This window comes from Triturus cristatus, chromosome 11 (assembly GCF_964204655.1).
Source record: "Triturus cristatus chromosome 11, aTriCri1.1, whole genome shotgun sequence".
In the NCBI taxonomy this organism is placed as follows: Eukaryota; Metazoa; Chordata; class Amphibia; order Caudata; family Salamandridae; genus Triturus; species Triturus cristatus.
The window spans coordinates 1,018,184,419-1,018,205,568 of NC_140594.1; the positions used below are offsets into that span (position 1 = coordinate 1,018,184,419).

Here is a 21,150-nt window from a genome sequence, read left to right on the forward strand (position 1 = left end):
ACAAACTAGACGTTAGGAGGGAGACAAACCTTTCACACTCCTCCTATTTGTGATTCAGAAAGAATTATAAATAAAGAAAAGCCCTCTTTTAAAAGCAAACTCTGGGCGTTTCGGAATGACGGGGTTTGGAATCAAAGTGAGGCTTTGAACCTGAGACCCTCCATCTTGTATTCGGAGCCCTGTTAGCTCATGAGTCAGAGTTGCTCAGAATTCGTTTTAGGAGTTGTTAATGAACAAAAGGAAGTATGGACAGTTCTTCACAGAAGTATCCCAAATTAGGACATGATTTTTTGGAGCATTCTATAGCACAGAGCTTAAACCAGTTTTCTTAAGGTTAAAAAATGTGGACTGTTAGACAATGTTTCCAATTCTCCATCTCTAATATATTTAAAAAAAAGGGTAACCACGTGTCCCTCAGGGCCTGGGTGAACAATGTTATATATCTATAGCTGGTCCTGTGGGAGAAGAAAATAATAATTTCTTTAATCCACAAATGCCTAAACCGGTGAATCAGTCACTGAAGTCTATATCCATAAATGATCAAACACACACAGGACTCAATATTAACTTTGTATATTGAAAATCATATGAAAAGTATACACACGGTTTACAATATTAAACTTGTTACAGCATGGCTGCCTAGTTTAGTAGCATATAAGTGAACTGCGAACAATTTGAAGACACATACATTCAACAAAATCAAAACAAACTCTTAGATAAAGCATACATAGTGTCTGTAGTAGTTGCTTTGTTGGGGATGTGCCAATAGTTTTAGTCATATATTTTATTAGACGTGTTCAGAGTGGTTGCAGAGCACATATTATTAATGTTATCGAAGTTTCAACCCATTTTAAACTTGCTTCCTTAACTCATCGGGGTGGTTTGTCTTCAGGACATCAAACTCAAGTGTAGCATGATCAGGACCAGAAGGGATGAAGGCAAATGGTCCGCACAAACAATGTGCTGAAAGAAGTGAAAGTTAATACAGAGTCCTGTGTGTGTTTGATCATTAATGGACATAGCCTTCAGTGACTTATTCACCGGTCTAGGCATGTGTGGTTTAAATAATTATTGTTGTATTCTCCATCCTTAGGCACACTGAGCTGGTAGCAGGCATTAAAGAGTCTTGGTAGAATCCCTCATAGAAGTCTTGTTAGGACATTTGATTAAACAATTAGCAAATCTAAGGCTAATTTAGAAGCAAATATAGCATTTAAGTATCCAGTTGTGAAAATGTTGGCTTCCATCTTCTTAAATGGATTTATTCACAAGAATTATTCCATCAGGATGGCAGTTTCCTACACTGAAAATATCACATATTTATTCCAGTTTAGGGAAAGAGAAAGACCGTGTTTGCCCTGGGACAAGGAATTGTACACCCCCAAAATCAGTGGCAGTGTAGGGAAATCGGTTTCTAGAGGTGGTAAAATAGGTTCTGAGAAAAAAAAGTAAAATAGTTCAAGTACATTCTGGCATTACACTTCTACATGTTTAATGCACATTTCCTACATTTTCCTGTGTGCAAAGATTTTTATATGAATTCTCCTGTTAATCTGCAACAGTCATTGTTGAACCTGGACCCCTCGGCAGGGTCACCCCCAAACCTTTTGCCTTCACCTTTTCCACTGTGCTGAATCTGTTTCTGTTGGCTTTAGCACTCTGTGCACTTTACCACTGTAAACCAGTGCTAAATTGATTGGCACATTTAATGTACTTTTACGTCCCTAGCATATTGTACTACGTGTACCCAGTTTGGGAGCAGATATATACTGTTTAAATTCAAATACATTGTAATTTAGAATCCTCTTCAAAGTCGGATTTCAAGTCACAATTCTGAAAATGCTGCTTTATGAAAGTAGCATTTGTTTTGTCTTAAACATTTGTTTCTTCGTCCAGTGTCCTGGGCCACCTAACTGTAAATGGCTCTGCTGTTGGGCTTTGTACATTCCTCTCAGACAGTGACACACAAGAGGATAGGTGTGGACAGGATGGGCCATTCTGCCAGGATGGCTGGAGGCGAGCTGTCCCCTGCCACACTTACACTTGAAAAGGGCTGTCCTCTAGCACACTCAAAGGAACCTGACACCAGCCTTTTTCACTATAGAGAGTTTGGAGCCATGACAGGGGAAGGAAATAACTTTCCAAAACCAAGTGAAGGGGTAGGACAGCATGTCCTCACACAAATAACTTTCCAAAACCAAGGGAAGGGGTAGGACAGCATGTCCTCACATATAAAAAGGCTGGTACCAGATATAAATAGTGGACCCTCTAAACAACTGTTCAGATCACTTCTTAACCAGTGGAAGACCCAGAAAAAGGACTACATAGATGCCCTGCTACAAGAAGGACTACCCTGCTGCTGGAAGGGCTGCACTGCTGCTGAAAGGGCTGCACTGCTTCTGAAAGGGCTGCACTGCTGCTGGATGGGCTGCATGCTGCCCTGAGGAAGTAAGACTGGACCTGCTCCTTGAACCCAGCACCACAAGAGTAAATCAAAGGTCTACTTGGCTAACCTCCTGTGTGGGCTATATGAACATAACAAGCTCCTGAAGCCTTGAACCCTGCTAGGGGCCACTGCTAGAGTGAGTCCTAACTCCCAAATGGTGCCTTCCAGGTATTTGGAGCCTTGGTAGTGGTATTGGTGGTACTTAACGAAAAACGTGAGAAGAACATGAGACTTAAAAACTTTTTCACCATAAACTGCTCTGAGTACTGACCGGAGACCGGGAGTTACCTGCAAGCTGATCCAACAAAGGTGCATCGCCGGTGGGATCGACTCTGCCGCACCTTCTCCTACGTACTTTTCTGCAGCACCATATGCCATTCAGCTGGCATCCTGCCTCATGTAGCCCTCTTCAACTGCAGTCTGCAGCCTAGTTCCGCTAGGGGATTTTAACCTCTGAAAATCAGCTAAGTTCGAAGAAGATGCCTCCACTGCAACCTTGTCCAGTGTTTCTCCGACAAGAATGGCTCCTCCTCAGACACAGCCTGTTACTTTACCCCACATAACACTCTTCTCGTAATGATCTTAAAGAACTTTTCCAAATCTGAAGGTGAGCCAAGACCAGGCCCAATCCACCCCTTGTGTATGACCCATGCTCCTTCGCCGTCCGCTTTAATGTTTGACTGTGACCGATTCTCATGCGAGCAGATCCCTGCAGTTTGCGCTGTGATCTTTACAGTGCTATTTTTCACAAAAACATTAATAAATCCAGTTAAAATGATTGGATTTAATTTGTTTTGGTGTCATTTTATTAATTAAAATGTACCTTATTTTAGCTAAATTGACTTGAGATTTTTCTTGTGTTGTGTTTTTACTTTAGTACTGTTTGAATAAATAGTTTACACATTGTCCTAAGTTAAGCATGACTGTTTTAGTTGCAAGCTACCACAGTGTTATAAACAGGTTAATTTAGTGACTTTTGTGATTTACCCTGAGAAGGATTGTAGTTTTTGCCTGAGTAGGGCTTCCAGCTTCCCCCTTCTACTAATATCCCAACTTCTTATAGTCACAAGTTCCCAAAGTACTTCTGGAAAATCATTCTGAATTCCATAAAAGTAAAAATACACACAAATGTCATGAGTAAGTCAATTACTGTACATTTCAGACTTTACAGCCAGGATATTTGCAAATTGGTCCCAAGGTGAATTAATTAAGTGTTATTGTCATCGTACATGGATGTATGTACAAATGTGATTGACCATTGAATAATCATAATGCATTTTCATTTTGGCTCAAGTTTTCAAAGAAAAAAATAAATAAAAAATGATGGTATCTTGGGAATAGTAAATCCTCTAATTGTGTGCAGTTTTAATACAAAGATTTCAAAACGTCTCCCAAAATTCACTAACGGTTTCTTTGAGCAATAAACAGGTAAACTAATGGCAAGATAGCTTTGTGAGGTAAAAGGGCCCTATAGTGTAGAGAGCAAAAACTGATGTTTTTAAGCAAGTCTACGTTTGGAACAATAGGCACTCCAAATATTCCTCAGTTTAATCTTTATTTGGCATTCTAACCCTACTTACACATCATTCATTGGATAGCCCATATACCTGCTCAGCTGTGAGTGCTATTAATTGCCCTAAGGTGAATAAAAGAGGTCAAATGTAGTTGGTGAAATATGACATCAGTTATTTAATGCATTATGAAATAAAAGAACTGTAGCAGCAGTCACATATAAATATCAAGCTATTGTAATAACCTGTGTTAGAATTTCAGAATAGCAATTAAACATAAGCAAATATTATAGTGCCCAGTAGTTAGACATTACTGTAAGTATAAGCTTTTCTAGTTTTGGCAGCGTTCCATGTTGCTCCTTTGCCTTGAATCCAAAGTGGCCTCCTGTAAAGAAGTGTTTTGCTATGGTATTTAAAGTAAGTCAAAACAATTATTTAGGTTACAATGAAATGCGGACCAAATGAAATTAAAAAAATGGGCATGGTCACAGATGATAATTTTAGGTAGCCAGTTGAAGCAGTTGCTACTAAGGACCCACACTTGGCACCACTGGCACAGTCCTTTCAGAGACATTTTAAAACATGGGCAAAGTAGGCAATTGCCCAAGGCCCCCACCTTCCAAGGGGTCCTTGGGAAAGTGAACTTTCTCTTGAGCTCACTACACTTTTGTATCTTAATCTTTAACTTATAATTCAATATTGTTAAGCAACATGGGCCTCGAATTAGCAAAAAATGGGTAAGGGAATTCAAATTTGGTTCAAACAATGGCCCAAAAAATATTTCTTGCCCAGGACCCCCAAAATCCTGAAGATAACCCTTACTACACTTTTTGTCAGCATCATGAAGGGAGTGATGGGAAGGGAGAATTATAAAGGCTCCTAAGACTTGTTTTTTTTTGTAGTATCCCCCTTGTACTTTCCCTTGAACCCGTGCAACAAAGAGGAGCCTGCCATTTAGCTCCTAGGGGGTAAAAGAACTGGTCACTTCTGAGCAGTAATGGCAGAGAATTTAAAGCAACACATGGCATTTCGGTGAATTGACATCAATAAATATTTCACATTAAATAATGAGTGAAGTCTAAAAATCCTTTCCTGCAAAACAAACATAGCAAAGATGATCAGTGTTGTGACAGTTTTTCCAACTTGTCCTAATAATTTATTCAAAGGTGGTAAACCAGTTGTATCTTGTACATACCCAAATGTGCAAATGGTTTGTGTTCATGCTGCATTCTCAATTTACATGATAATAATGCAAAACAAACTAGAAGTAGTGGCTCGTCTAAGAAAAATTGTCAGGGGTGTTGTATTAGATGCAATAAAGGTTCAAAACATTCATTATTACCTTGTGCAAAGCTCTGTCCCTTGGTACCCACTCCAACTATGAGAGGGGGAATAAGACATCACCATGTTCAGGATAAATATTCCCTTTAATTTGAACTAACATGCTTTGTTTTTCTCATTTATTTAGGTTTGACACTTCAATTGGTCCGCTGCAGTATGCAAATCAGTATTTGCAACTCTCAACCAAGCTCCCCAGTAACTATATCTATGGCCTAGGAGAGCACGTGCATAAGAAATATCTTCATGATCTAAATTGGAAGACATGGTCAATCTTTACACGGGATTGGTTTCCCAATGGGGTACGTGTGAGGGAATTCAGGCACAGTTATAAAGCAATATATTCATTCATATCTTATACATCTTATATATGTGTTTATTAAAGTTCATTTTAACTGTCCATTATATCAAAAACCTTTTACAACTAGGACAATAATAAATATCTTATAGTTTTGAATCTTAGCAACAGTTATTTGTTTCTACAATTCAAAATCACAAATTCTGCATACAAATACACCTACAAGGCGAAGGTTGGCATGAGTATATTTACTTAGAAAGTAGGATTATGTTCTGAATGGAAGTCATACCCCAAGCAAGTATTCAACATAAAATTGCAACAACATTTCTTCTTTTAAATAGGAAACCACTTGAAATTCGGAATATCTGTAAATTCATGCAAGGAGTCCGATCATTATTCAACTTTATATAGTGAAAGGTGTAGCTTATATATAGGAAATGATCCAGCCAGTCTACAGGGGTTCAGTTTTTTATTCTCAGAGGTATTTCCTTACCATTCATCAGATTTGATAAGTTGTGAGGTTAAAGTGGAGTTGAGTGTAATCACTAATAGATAGTAATCAAGATACTTGAGTGACTCAGTGTAGATTGCTGACCCTCCTGCAATTTTGCCTTCAAGGCCAGACAGATGTTATAGTATTTAAAGGGAATATATCTTGCAAGTACTGGACGGGAAGCATCATTCTGTGACATCATTGTGGAGGAAAAAAATCAACATTGTGCTAAGCATAATCCAGAATTCTCTACTTGAGGCAGATGAGGGTCAAAAGGAGGTTGTTTGTGAAAGGGAGCATGGTTATCAGGATTGCTAGCAATTTGCCATGTTTGTATTCTCTTTTGTAGGATTTGATTTATGATGTCTGAGACAATGGGTACCACCAAACTATTTCATGGCTATTATGTGTATTTGAGAATTAATGCTTTAATTAAAAGTATCACTTTTAGGAGGGTTCGAGAGGATTCAGTCTGCAGGGTTCTACAGAGGTTTCATACCTGTCTCTTGAGGAGACGTTGCACAAGACAGAGTGTATAAGAAAGGGTTCTATAGTTCACTGACTGGATTGCTTTGAACTGTTATAACTTAGATCCAGTATCTTTTCTACGGCTGTTTATAAGTGTCAGGAGAAGATGGGAAACTGGAGGATGGTTTAGGAAGAAGGCAAAGAGGAGAAAAGTGTTGGAGCAAGGACATGGCAAGTTAGAACTGAAAACTGGTGAACAGTAGCTGGGAAAGCAAGGTCATGCTTGTTCATAAAGTTTCAGGCACTTAGGAGAAGAAGAATTCAATATTCAGACAATTAGAACTTCTCATCAAATGCTTGATACATTATTTGTCTGGTATCATACAACAAGATGGAAACTTTAGCATAAAAGGGGGACGAAGGAGAGATAATCAGCTTCTGTTCAAGCCTTATTTTAGCTTTTGCATGTTAGAAGATGTCCACTTAGGCAGTGCATTATGAGTAATCAGTCTATTGATCATATACGTGATGAACACCCCCTTGCAGTAAACTAATCTTTATTTAGCTCATGCACTAGCACAGACTGTATTCTAAAAATACTTTGACATGCACTACATTCTAGATGAGAGGGGAATCCTGTCTACTCAGCATTTATGATCCATTAGCAGCTTTTGAACTGACAATGTTTACTGTTGTTCACATGCTTGCAACACAAAATGTTATTTTCTGCAAGTCCTGATAGGGTTATTTTCTTTCAGTTCCAACCAATATCAACTAGTGAAGATTGTTAAGCACATCCTCTGCAAGTCTGATAGGGTTCTCTTCTTTCAATTCGAATCAATCTCAACTAGTGAAGAATGTTAAATACATCATCAACAAGTGACCAATGCCTAGTGGTGTTCCCCAAGGCTAAATATTACCCCCAAACTGATTATCTTACACATCAAATCATTGAGACCCTCTTCGAGGCTTGAGACCTATTCACAAGTATGTCAAAAACACACAAAATACAAGAAAATGTCATCCATCAACAATACTCTTGCTTCACTTCTTATTCCCACTCATCAAACTATTGGTCCAAATTGCCAACTTTTACCTTTATTTATTCACACACAATCAATACTTATTATTCTATGCCCATGACAAAAAGCAGCCCAAACAGTAATTTTTTGCTGCTAAGGTTTTTGCAAGTTCAGATCAACATATGTTCCTAATTCCACCCTTTGCCCACAAAAAGCTTTATTTCATCCCGCAGCCAGAATCCTCTCATCTAAGAGAAAATCTAATTACATCTTCTGGATGTTGAATGGCTTATATTAGAAAAAGTTTGAAATAAGATTCACATTTAAAAATTCATCACAGACAATGCTCACCCAGTTAAAACCAAAAAAAAAACCAATGTATGTGTCCTATAACATTACAATCTCTGGTAGTCACGCTGGGTTTAGTATTAAGAATGAAAAGAGTAATAGTAAAGGCCAACCACTCACCAAATCAATATTTACAGGCTCTGCATTAAATTATTGCAACAATCTGCCTTCCCAACATTGGACCTGATTCAGAGTCTTACAGATGGGTTACTCTGTCACAAATATGACCGATATCCTGTTCTCCTTTTTACATGTGCATTATATTCTAAGCTCTTGTTATATGGTAGACGGACTATTCATCATGTTTGTGACAGAATAGCACATCTGCCGTAGTCTAGATAGGTCCCATAGATTCCTATCTTACCCCTAACGTAAAGAAAATATATTTTTTATCCACACCCAGATAATGTTGTAAACCTTATAATCATAATGTTTTCTCTTTACTCTTTGTACCGTTTTATTAGTCCAACTGTTTATGGGCTATCTGTGCAAAAGTGTTTTTTCCAAAATAGGAGAGCAACAGTGTAATCTTATTCTTATTTCTAATCACTCTTTTTCCACTCGTGTATTACCAGACTCTTATTAAAGCATCAAGCATCGTATTTTATCTTAAGATCTTTTATTCAATCCAAAACATCACTTTACTTTGGCAGACCCAGCCAACACGTTTCATCCCTTATAGGGAAATTAGCTATTGGATGTCATTACGAGAACTCGCGGTACGTCAAGCAAGATGTGAGATCAATTAATCAAAGTGACCGGAATTTAAACAATGGTCATGGGGAAAAGAAACCTTTGACAATTGCCCTGATGAAGTCCTTATTACATTTTTGCCCTTCTATTTTGGCAAAAATATTATTTAGGATTGAGTTCTGGGATCAGTGGAAACTCTAGGGGTTGGCACAAAAGTTAAAAAAGAGTGGAACTTTGTCCTGTGCAATCTGACGATCAGTACTGCTACATTTGCGTAAACCAAAGTGCTATCTGTACAAAGCACTCTAATACTATTTGCACAATTACAATCAGGAAACCTGTTAAATATATAAAAATATGCAAAGTGATAGTATTTTTAAGGATAAAAAAATCACATTTTGAAAAATATGTTTTTACGTAAATTTACACATGCAGAAATGTTCTTCTTTCAAGAGGAAATAATGCACCTATTCAGCCTCCTAGTTTTGTGTGGTACTGTGTAAAACAAAATCACTGCACTTCAAGAGTGTGACTTTGATAATCTCATAATATTTTCTTTGCATTCACATATATGTCATTGATTGCTTTTGAATGTCTGTCAGTGCATTTCACAAAATGACTGACTGTAAATATTAATATGCATTAACGAGCCTCTGCATTTGCAGGATGGAAATAACCTGTATGGTGCTCAGACATTCTTCATGTGCCTAGAAGATAAGAACGGACTTGCATTTGGGGTTTTCCTAATGAATAGTAATGCCATGGGTAAGAATTACTTTTTATTGCTAAGGTTGATCTACATTGTCATTCTTTGTAATAACTACATCTCTGACAACCAATTACTTTGAAACTACACAATTCTGTTTTCAACAATTTCAACAACAAAAAAACAAGATATTCATGGAAAGTGTGGTGTAGCTACTTGCAAGCATAGCAATTTTCTTCTCATTTTCAAGATTGTGCCCCAAATGATTCCAGTCATGTGAGACTTTTACGATTTCATCATCATTCATTCCACACTTAAATTGGGCTTTCTTGTAGTTTAGCCACTGTTCATTCATTTATTTTTTCTACACTATATTGGCTCATATATCTTGCTTTTTTCAATCTTTTAGGAGCAATATAACAGTATACTGCAACCAAGCATATTTCCTTCTGCAGACCAGCACTTTCTCAGTGGTGCAAAATTGTATGCCTGCATTGAAAGTAATCCATGCATTTCTCATTTTGAAAGTATATTCATCCATTCACGCTAGACATTTGTGACCCTGGTGGCCTGAACAAGTGGTAGCACTCTGTCACCTGTCATTTGAAATGACTAAGGAACTGATGTACAAACGTAATTTGGTATGGAAACCATAACGATTTGCAAAATAGGTGTGTTTGTGGCAGCAAAATAGTTTATTTCTATGTACTGGTTCCATTTTAGGAACCTGTCAATATTTACTGACTCCTACAATGGGTTGAAAAATAGGGGTAGGTGATAAATTCCGCTCCGCTGGTGGAGTTCATGGAGTTTTGCCCACTCCGCATTAAGCTTGTTGTAATGCAGAGTTCTGGAAAAATGCATGGGGGAGTTTTTTCTCACGCACTACTCGCTAATGTTAAGTTGGCGAACATAAGAGAGAATTGGCATCCTCTAGCATGATTTTTGGGCGCTGAAATAGCAGTGGGTGAGATTTTCTCAACGTGGGTAATCGTGGGCTGTTGTGACCATTCATTGTAAGAAAGTCCCTGCTCTAGTAGAAAATCTACTCAAGCAACAGCAAAGAAGCAGCGCCCTCTGGCGCACCACATGGCACTGTTTGCAATAATTTTGCAGCATAGAACAAACTCCTGTTGCAAAAACACAGCATGGTTTGCCGATTCTGTGGAGTCTCACAGAGTTTTCATGCAACTCAGCAGAATATTTCAAAGTGAAACTCCGTTAGTTTCACCCACTCCTGTTGATAATCAATAGGTGATGTATCAATGTTTTGCAACTGTAATCCAGTCTCCGAACATTGGAAAATTACCAACTCCTGAGTTGTGTTGGGGATGTAATCTCAAAATAGAAGCAGTTCCCCTTGGGCTGCTTCCACTTTGTCAAGATTTGGGGAGTGGACTCATAAACAAAACTTTCAGAAAATGTAAACTAAACATTATGCAACCAACCTATTAGCACCTACTATTTGCATTTGTCACCTAGTATTTTGTGACAGTGTGTGCGGCTAATCAGGCTCTACATTTAACCATATTTAACTTCCATATTCCTCTGAAGTGTCATAATGCAAAGCGTGAATAGACAAGAAGAAGATACACGTTCTTAGCCTTATAGGGGCACATCCTTGTAATATGAGTAGTAACCTGCTTTATCTTGTCATAACTTTCTAAATCCAAACATACTCTTCTAGACAATCCATACAGGGATCATGTTCATAGTATTTATAATGCCCTCACTCATAAATGCACCACCTCAGACATGGTGATCTTAGTAAAGACCTATACAAAACAACAATGAAAAGTGGTAGTCTCAAGTTTTTTTCTCCCAAATGGTTACTCTGTATTTAGCAATAGAATTGACTAGAGACTAAGCAAGCTTACAGAACCAGTTAACTGCAGCAGTGCAATTTTTCAACAATGTTTGCATATTCCAACATTTATGTACAGAAAATGAAAACATTTCTGAATCCTGAAGAATAATGAAGACTGAAAATACTGAAAGATTGAAGATTGAAAAAAGCACATCAGTTAGGCAGTGAAAAATGTGTTTCCACACTGGATGGTCAGTAAATACATTTTCAGCAGTGGTGCACATTTATATAGTGAGAACGAAAACTTGAATGGCGAAAAATTAAGAGCTAATGCTTGATATTTATCAAGAAAATGATTGAAAAATCCTTCTCTATTTCCTTTAAACATAATTTAATTGCTTCAGCATATCCACACATACATTCATGTAAAATTGCCGCCTTGATTCTTCCTACGTTTTGCCATTGTCACCAAATCTATTACCAATGATAATGATAGCTTGAAAGCTACATACACTACACAATTTCATGTAGTCGACATAAGTCATATACTTACGTATATCTGGGGCATATTTACAAGCCCCTATTGCCACCACAAAGTCACTTTCAGTGACGTGCTGGTGATAGGAGCTTTGACTTATTACAGGGCAGCATTAAGCCACTTAACATATGTTTTTAACATGCCCAGAAATTGAGAAGTTTTGGTCTGAGGTGTGTCAATTTTTAACTGAAGGCACAGGTATTACTGTGAGGGTCAGTCCCGTCCTGATGTTTTTGGGAATTTGGGAAGACAACACTATTAACATTAGTAGATTAGACGCTAGATTTATTTTTTATCTAACTCTCTTAGGAAGACGGGAGATTTGTAAATCATGGAAGATGAAAGTTCCACCTCACTTCCTGCAATGCAAAAAAAGTGTTATATATATATATATAAGCAAACAGGACCTATTGTGTGATCCCAGTAGTAGAGAGAAAATATGGGTTAAGCTGGTGGACTGGATCCAAAAAACTTGGGGTCCAATGATTGAGCCAATGTTGAGCTGTTGGTCCTTCTTTACCTCCATGTTATGGGCACTCCAGGGAAGGGTGGAAATGGAAACGGCTTTTCTCTCTTGAGTGGAATGACTCTAACCTGGTTTGGTTTACCGGAAAAGGGGAGGAGTATAGCCATCAAGTAATTCGGCAGAATGAGGACAAACAAAAAAAAAAGGGGAAAAAAAGCCACTTAACGTGGCTCAACACTGCCTTGACAATAAGGCCCCCTTTCATGCTACACTTGGTTTTGACATTGCCCCCCTATTTACAGGAGCAGCGTAAATAGGAGGCAGCTCCAAAATTAAGACCAGGGAAAACCTGATCTTAAACAGGCAAAACGAGGAGAAATGGTTTTTTTTTATGCTGTTTCCATTAGTGCTGGCTTGGGCCGCACACATAGAAACAGCAAAATGACAATGATTGTTTATGTGCAGGAAGGTCCCCCTTCCTGCATATGAACCATCATTTAAAAAAAATGGTTTTGCAACTTCTATGTGTGCTGCAATAAGCAGCATACACAGAAGTTACAAAACGGCATTTAAAGATTGCTTATGTGCATGAAGGGAGACCTTCCTGCTCATACACAATCTTCCCCTCAACATAGGCAGCCTTGCACCATGGTGCAAAGGTGCCTGATTTGGCGCTAGGCAGCTTAATTAAGCACCAGTGCAGGGGGAAACTCAGGGCTGCATCATATTCTAGTAAATAGCCTTCTTAACACGTTTCGCCACTTTCTTGTAAATATGCCCCTCTGTGTGCACACCAACAATCCATGTATATCTAACACAATAGTTAAGGTACACAGTGAAATTTGATTGATGAGTAATTGTATAACAGCACTCATACACTATTTCTGCATTAGATGCACAGCACACTAACGTTCACAGATGTTTATTTCTCCATGTATTTTCTACTCCTAACAAAAAGCATTGAGCCTTCGTTCTCCCACTTTTGATTTGATTTTTGGACTTTGCCCCACTTTTACTCACATCAGTAAGGAACATTTAGGAGTGAAGTGAGCATTCCATTATTTGATGAAAATGCGGTAGAATAATTTGGGAAATTAATTATAAGGCCACTAATTTTGGGGGCATACAAACTCTTTGCATAGCACATCATTGCCAAAGCCCCTATCATTTCCCCACTAATTAGTGAGTCCATCCTGTAACTCCCACCACATTTTTTACTTCTAATTGTACAGTTCCATATGTTATGCAGGTATAAGTGATGTTTTCAGGTAATGTATAGAAGCAAAATTGACAATTATGCTTTATCGGCACATTCATGAATTACAATGTGTTTTATGTTTATGCCAAACATCAGGATGGAAATTATTTGCAAATCCAGTCCTTCTTTGTTTTAAATTGAAGCTACCTCATTCAGCCCAAAATTACAACTACTATGAATTCAGAGAGTTTGGTGTGTGCATGTCATTACCACACACACGTCTTACGGATTGTTGAAGATACATAAAGAAAATAATGATAATCCCAAGTAAAGCTGTTTTAGGCCTATTCTTTCACATGTTTTATTCACCTGCAGAGGGTTACAGAATTCTACATGTACTGTGTTTTGCTCTTTCTTCCTGACAAACCCATTGCCCATGCATAACTAACTTTTTGGCGTGCACCTTTTGGTTTTTGGATGTGTTGAGCACTAATAAATCATTTTCCAACAGTTATATCTAAAAGTAGAATGTACATTACCAAACATTTATGAACTACTAGTTTCTTTGAATTCAATTTACAGCTGCATTCCATGTCCAAATACTATGGCACTTGTTTTTCTTGTGACTCTACTCAGGGTCATACACAGGTTTTAACATTACTCATTTTGTATTAATGAATATGTGTATAATTACAATGGTCACGGATGTCACATTCATTTCATGTATGTGCTCTTTTTCCGATTAAGAATACGTTTTCCATACATACCAGTAATTTCTACACACATCCTAGATTATTTGATTGGTGTGTGAACTTGTGATTATGTATTTGAATACGCATTAGGATACAATTAAAAACATAAGCATCTACAAGAGTGGTTCATAAAGATTATGCATCCAATCTGTAGTTGTAAATCATGCCTGAAAATGCATTTGCGAACCAACTGGTTGTGTTTCTTTGCAGATGTTACCCTCCAACCAGCACCTGCTGTAACTTACAAAACCATTGGGGGCATCCTGGATTTCTACATCATGTTAGGAAATACACCAGAGGAAGTAGTGAGAGAGTACTTAGAGGTAAATTCAAATAACAGAAAATGTTGTTTTTTTAAGTTCAAATGTGAAAAGTTATAAATGTATAAATCGATTGCACATTTAGTTTGTTCATATTCCTTGCATGGATCCAAAATAGTATCTATGTACAGAGTTGCAATTGTGGGTGGATATATTATCCTGTACTTCAAATGTGTGCTTCAAATGCCATGGTACACTCTGAGGTGATTAAGAAAATTAAGAAGGTAGGGATAAGAAGCAACATTTTTGGTCTAGCGAAAAGAACCTACTGTTCCAAGCCTAATAGTCCAATTTTGAGGAATGATTCTAAATTAATTATCTATGACAGAAACATGAAATGTAATCTCCAATAGCCTTCCAACTGATTAGAATACTGGAGCATATGGTAGCAGCCCATCTATGTGCATCAAAGAAAATTGTAAAAGCTGGTTTAAATAAATGGGCACCTTTTGAGGGCATAATGAAGCAGGAACATACTGAAACTTCTGAACCATTGATTGAAGTACAGGATAATTTGCAGCATTTAATACATTCAATATGACTTGCGAATAATTTACTTTCTTTTTACATTTTGAGAGATGCGAAGAGGTTTCTGATACAAAGTACACAGAAGCCAGCAATATTAATGGCCAATGTTTTAAATTCCTGAGGAGTAAATTCCATTGATCCAGAGGTATACTTTAAATGTATTCTCAAAATTATGCTGTCCTCTTTCTGGTTTAATAAAGACAGTAACTTTAAAAGTATCATGTATTTTTGAAAATTAAATAAAGAAATAATGGAAGAATATATTTAAATTAGTGCCATTCTCCCAATTTAATATCAGAAAAAAAGGCTGTCAATAGTTGATTGCCACTCTTACTTTAATAAGAACTACATAATTTAGTTCATCCACAGGGTTGCAGGATCTTCACTTAATAAATGACACAGTATGTTGGTAAGAAATATAGCTGACAAACATACTGTGTCAAAAATATTGTTTACTATTATACCAAGTTCCTGTACTTATAAAAATATCAGAAAAAATAATATGGACTGTAATATTAGTGAAAAACAAAACAAAATATCAAATAAAATAATTCTTTATTCTGATTTTTTCGATCCATAAAAGAGCATACAACCTACAAGATGAAAACATATATTATTAATATAAAAGTACAGTAGATAAAAACGTTATGTACATAGTATACATAGGAAAACACTCCCACTCGACCTATATCTATTTATCAATGGCTTTTATTAGAGCGTCTGTTTGAATGCGGGATGGTGGCGAACCGGTACTACGGCGAGTTAGAAATTGGCAATGAGTAAGTAGAAAGAATTTGCCCCTATACCAGGAATCTGGTACCAAGGTATTTCAACCTTATACAGTTCTGGCCCCGTCAGCAAACAGTGGGATATAGCGAACCAATCGCGGGTATTGTCCATCTTATAACGATCAAAAATACTGGTGACGGCTCTTTCAGCCCAAAGTTAAAACCAGTCTAAGAACCACTAGTGGGATCATAAATATATCCTTACCATTGGAAAGGTTTTCCAGATCAGTATAACTACCTATACCCCAGCCCTAACCTGTGAGCACAAAGACATGTTGATCTAACGATTCCCCATTATCATCCGCTGTAAAAATATAGAATTGAAACGGTCCTGAAGAAGGTGGATCTAGGAAACTCTTATCCACTGAAATGTATGTTGGCCTAATGGACTCCCAGCTGGCAGCATAATAATGGACATTACTGAAGGGCTCTTCACATGATCTCTATGTTGCATGCCAATCTAAGCTGGGAATGACATGTATGCGATGTGTGAACGCGTGAGTTCAGCATGAAAGGGCGTGATGTGATGTGAAGTGAGATTGGTCACTATATGGGGATATGCATAATTATGCTTTACTGTTTGTACAAATGAGGAAATCATAAGATGTTGAATTAAATATAAATTGAATTGTACATATAGGAGCACAAAAGCAATGTATTTTAAGACAAAGTATATTAAAAAAATATGTTTACCCTTTTCTAAAAACAAAACAACAATAAACAAGGATGGCAATAAATGCAATATTGTTGTATCCATTGATTCCTACAGCAAAGGGTAGCCCAGTGAGCTAATAACAGCCATTGCCAAATAGACACAGGTCGAGTTGGAGTGTTTTCCTATGTATATTGTTGTTTTTCCCCCTTCTCCCAGACCTTACAATCATTTTCAGGGGGTACCTTTTGTCTCTTAATGATAAAAACATATGTGCAAGCTAGTCATTGATGTGCAGAAATACAAAAATGTGCAAAAAGATGCATACACAGTGTCCTGTAATAGAGACTAGCCATGAAAGTACATAGAAGTGCGGGCTAGTATATATATATATTCCACGATAATGCATCAGCCATTTATTGCGTTTCTGCATGATATCGCTTTCTAAGCCTATTGTCCCTGTTAATCTTTTCGTAGGTCATGCCATCTAAGTGGTTAAGTAATTCCCTTCTAGAAAGTGCTTGTGCAATTTAGGCAAAGACAGCACAACAGACAACATTATACAAAATTTAGGGTGTCTTGTAAAATAACAATTTCCCAGCTAAGACGAGGGGATGTAGGAATTCTTTCTAATATCGACATAAAACCTGCAAAACCGTATAAAATGCGTAACTGAATGTGCAGCTTTCTCATCACATGGGCATGTAGGTAAATGTTTTGACATGCCTCCTTTCTAGGGAAAGCAACTGAATGATTTAGGATGCTCTAACTCAATCTTGGGAGGTAAATTCTTTCCTGAACGTCTGTTACCCTAAATAAATAGCCTTGAGGCCCCTGGTGTTAGGCCCCTGCCAGGTACCTTGATGCAGTCGTTTTTTTTACTTTCTTTTATTTTGGCCCCTCTTTTTCCCCATAAGCATCATATTCAGCTCGTTCTTGCTGAACTGTAAGATACTTGCAGGACTCTTTAGGGAGATATTTCATCTATTTCTTTGAGTAGTTTAGTTTATTCAGTAAGACCAGCCAAGGAATCTTATCATGGTGCTCGAGCAAAAGACAGTCTTGTTTGATTCTCTTGTAAATGTTGTTCAGGTCTTGCTCCATATGTGATACCAGCTAATGATTGCACTTAGATGAGTTGTGTCTTCCAGATATGATACATTTATATCTCTGTGGGTAACATATGCTGATTCCGAGTGGGGGACAGCCAAAGATTTACAAAGGAAAGTGTTTTCCTGAATTTGTACTACTGTATTCTCTGCCTTGCCCCATAGTGCTGCCCCATAAGTGGCGGTTAGAATGCATTTACTCTTAAACAGTTGTGCCATTTCACATATAGGTATGTGGCCAATTTGTTTGGTAAATCTAAAGAAAGCATTGATTGACTTTATGCGTTTAAGCTTAGCTATTCCTATGTGGGGACCCCAGGCATCAGAGAGTGAAAAAGCTACACCCAGATAGGAACTTCTTCTGCTTATGGTCTCTCGCAAAGTGGGTCTTTTTCCTTGCTTTTCCCTTTCCACAGACCAGCATAAAGGGGTTTGTACAGATGGAGCTTTAGATCTTTTTACTCCATATATGCTGTATAGTATTAATCAACTTTTGAAGTCCATTATCGGTTCTATAAATTAATACAGCGTCATCTGCATAGAAGAGCATAGGCGTTGGGCAAGGGCCTATTTTTGGCATGTCAGCATCCACCTCTTGTAGCACGCTGTCCACCACATTAATGTATAAAGAGAATAAAAAAGGGGCAAGGACGCAGTCTTGCCTAATGCCCCTGCTAACCCTGAAGCTTGAGGTACATTCCCGATCTAACCAATATCTTAACCTTGCTGGTAAAGAGGCATACATCTGTGACAGAAGTGATACAATTTCTTTTGGTGCACCCATTTCAATCAGGGTCACCCACAATATGCTGAGATCTACAAGATCGAAGGCACTACTGTAAAGCAGAGATGAATATATCCCTTTTCTGCATAGATATTTTTTATTCACTATTGTAAAAAGTATATATATATATTCACTGAAAAAACCATAGGTTTCACACACGTTATAGTTAGGAATTAGCATTTAAAAAACCTTGCAAATTCACTTAAAAAACCATAGGTTTCACACAAGTTATAGTTAGCTGTACATTTCACTCGTAAAAAACCAATGAAATTCCACGTTATAGTTAGATCAGGTAACTATAACTCGCGCGCCCGCAATGCACTGCTGATGACGTCACATATTACATCACTTATGACATGGTCTGTGACATCACTCATGACATCAATGATGACATCTGAAATGACACATTGTGCATTGCGGTCGCGCAAGTTATAGTTACCTGATCTAACTATAACGTGGAATTTCATTGGTTTTTTTACGGGTGAAATGTACAGCTAACTATAACTTGTGTGAAACCTATGGTTTTTTAAGTGAATTTGCAAGGTTTTTTAAATGCTAATTCCTAACTATAACGTGTGTGAAACCTATGGTTTTTTCAGTGAATTTGTACGGTTTTTTAAATGCTAAGTTATGTATTTATTTTTAATTTTTGCGCGCACGGTGCGCTTCGCGCACCGAGCGCCCACGTTGCGCATTTCGTACCGTGCACGCCTCGCCATTTTTTACAAAATATCAATTGTTTTTTTCTCCCTTGGGGGTCCTTAGATTTATATATTAAATGTGATTGTTAATTCTTTTTTTTTTTTTGTTTTTTTTTACCGTACGCGTACGGTAAGCTTACCGTACGCGCACTCCGCGATTTTTTTAAAAAATTATTACAATCATTTTTCATACTTTTTGGTCCTTCGTGAACCCCCTGACGAACGCTAGGGGGTCTGCAACTCTCTTCGTTGCCCCCTTTTCATGTTATCAACCTTTGTTTTTCAGTGCGAGAGACAGAAAATGGCGGCCGATACTTTCTGATTTCGACTGATTCGAATGTTTACAGTCATGTAACCACCAATCAGAATTGAGCTCGCGCACGGCACCGTACGCGTACGGTAAGCTTACCGTAAGCGCACGGAGCGCGATTACAGATGTATATATTGATTTAAATGCTATTTTCCCAGGAAGTGTCGGCTGCCATTTTGTCTCTCGCAGTCTGAGGGGGTGAAAAAAAAAGGTGGAGAACGTGACAAGGGGGCAGAGTGGACAGTTGCTGACCCCCTAGCCTTGGTCAGGGGGTCACAGAAGGACCCCAAGGGAGAAAAAAATAATTAAAAAAAAAAAAAATTGCGAACCGTGGGTGCTCGGTGCGCGTAGCGCACCGAGTGCCCACAGCGCGCGCACGGTGCGCGCACCTCGCGATTTAAAAAAAAAAAAAAAAAAAAAACCTGAAAAAAAATTATTAATTAATACATAACTTAGCATTTAAAAAACCGTACAAATTCACTGAAAAAACCATAGGTTTCACACACGTTATAGTTACGAATTAGCATTTAAAAAACCTTGCAAATTCACTTAAAAAACCATAGGTTTCACACATGTTATAGTTAGCTGGACATTTCCCTCGTAAAAAACCAATGAAATTCCCCCGTTATAGTTAGTTCAGATAACTATAACTCGCATGCCCGCAATCCACTGCTCATGACATCACATATTACATCACTGATGACATGGTCAGTGGCATCACTCATGACATCACTGATGACATCATCCTTGTGATAGAGTGGCGGTCGCGCGAGTTATAGTTAGCAAAACTAACCATAACTTGATCCCTGCCATGCACTGCTTATGACCTCACATATGACATCCTTCATGACATGTTCTATGACATCATTTATGACCTCACTAATGACATTTATAATACTGGGGAAACATTAGACTTCGGAGGTATTCGATTTACTATACCTACTCCAGTTAGTGTAACATTAGGGAAAGTGTTGGACTTCAAAAGGGTTAGATTTACTATTCTTCCTCCAGTCATTACAACTGTAGGTAAAGCGTTGGCCCTTCGAGGGTTTAGATTTACTATTCTCACTCCAATAAAAGCAACAGTAGGAAAAGTATTAGACTTTGGAATGAGCAGGTTTATTATTCTCACTCTAGTCTTAGCAACAGGAGGGAAAGTGCTGAACCTTGGAGGAGGGAATAGATTTACTATTCACTCTCCAGTCTAAGTATCAGCAGGGAAAGTGTTTGACAAAAAATTATTACATACATAACTACAAATCAAATAAATTAGTCAAAGAAAATTGAACACAACCCACTATTAAATTACTATATACAGAAATACATATATTTATTTTAAACGTTACATATTACATGCAATATTATCAACTTCACTAACTACAAAAAACACAATAAGGAACTAATCACTTATTTAATTTCAACTAATACATAATACCAAATTAATTTCCAATTAATAAATTGCATAATAATATAAATGAACACAAATAATGCAAAATGTTTATATTCTTAGCAACCTACTCACCTAAAATAATAAAACAGCATTGACCTACATGTAAATATTCATCTGAAAATTGCAATACATATTTTAATGAATAAAACATGAGAACAATTACACAATAAATAATAAATTAAGTAATATACATAATTAATAATTGAAAACAGTTAGGTTTCCATTTAAAAACAATTACTATGGACCCAGCACCCTCAACTAAATTATGACTTAAAAAATCAGTATTCATCTCTGTACATAATCAAAATCAACTAAATAATGTATTAACAATTAAAAATGTATTAGAGAAACATTATATCTGTATATACCTTAGTTTTCTTCCCACTCTATACCCCTACAAACCAAACAACCTGCTATTTAAATT

General features: G+C 37.4%; 1 protein-coding gene across 3 annotated transcripts in view; it reads left to right on the forward strand.

The window, feature by feature from the left end:
* Positions 1–21,150, forward strand: part of LOC146785847 (maltase-glucoamylase-like) — a 783,978-nt gene that overhangs the window by 199,385 nt on the left and 563,443 nt on the right. For all 3 annotated transcript variants that reach the window (XM_085635202.1, XM_085635203.1, XM_085635205.1), the window contains 3 exons: positions 5,426–5,597; positions 9,283–9,382; positions 14,295–14,407. In XM_085635202.1, the coding sequence (XP_085491328.1) occupies positions 5,426–5,597; positions 9,283–9,382; positions 14,295–14,407 (385 nt within the window). The remainder of the gene's footprint in view (positions 1–5,425; positions 5,598–9,282; positions 9,383–14,294; positions 14,408–21,150) is intronic.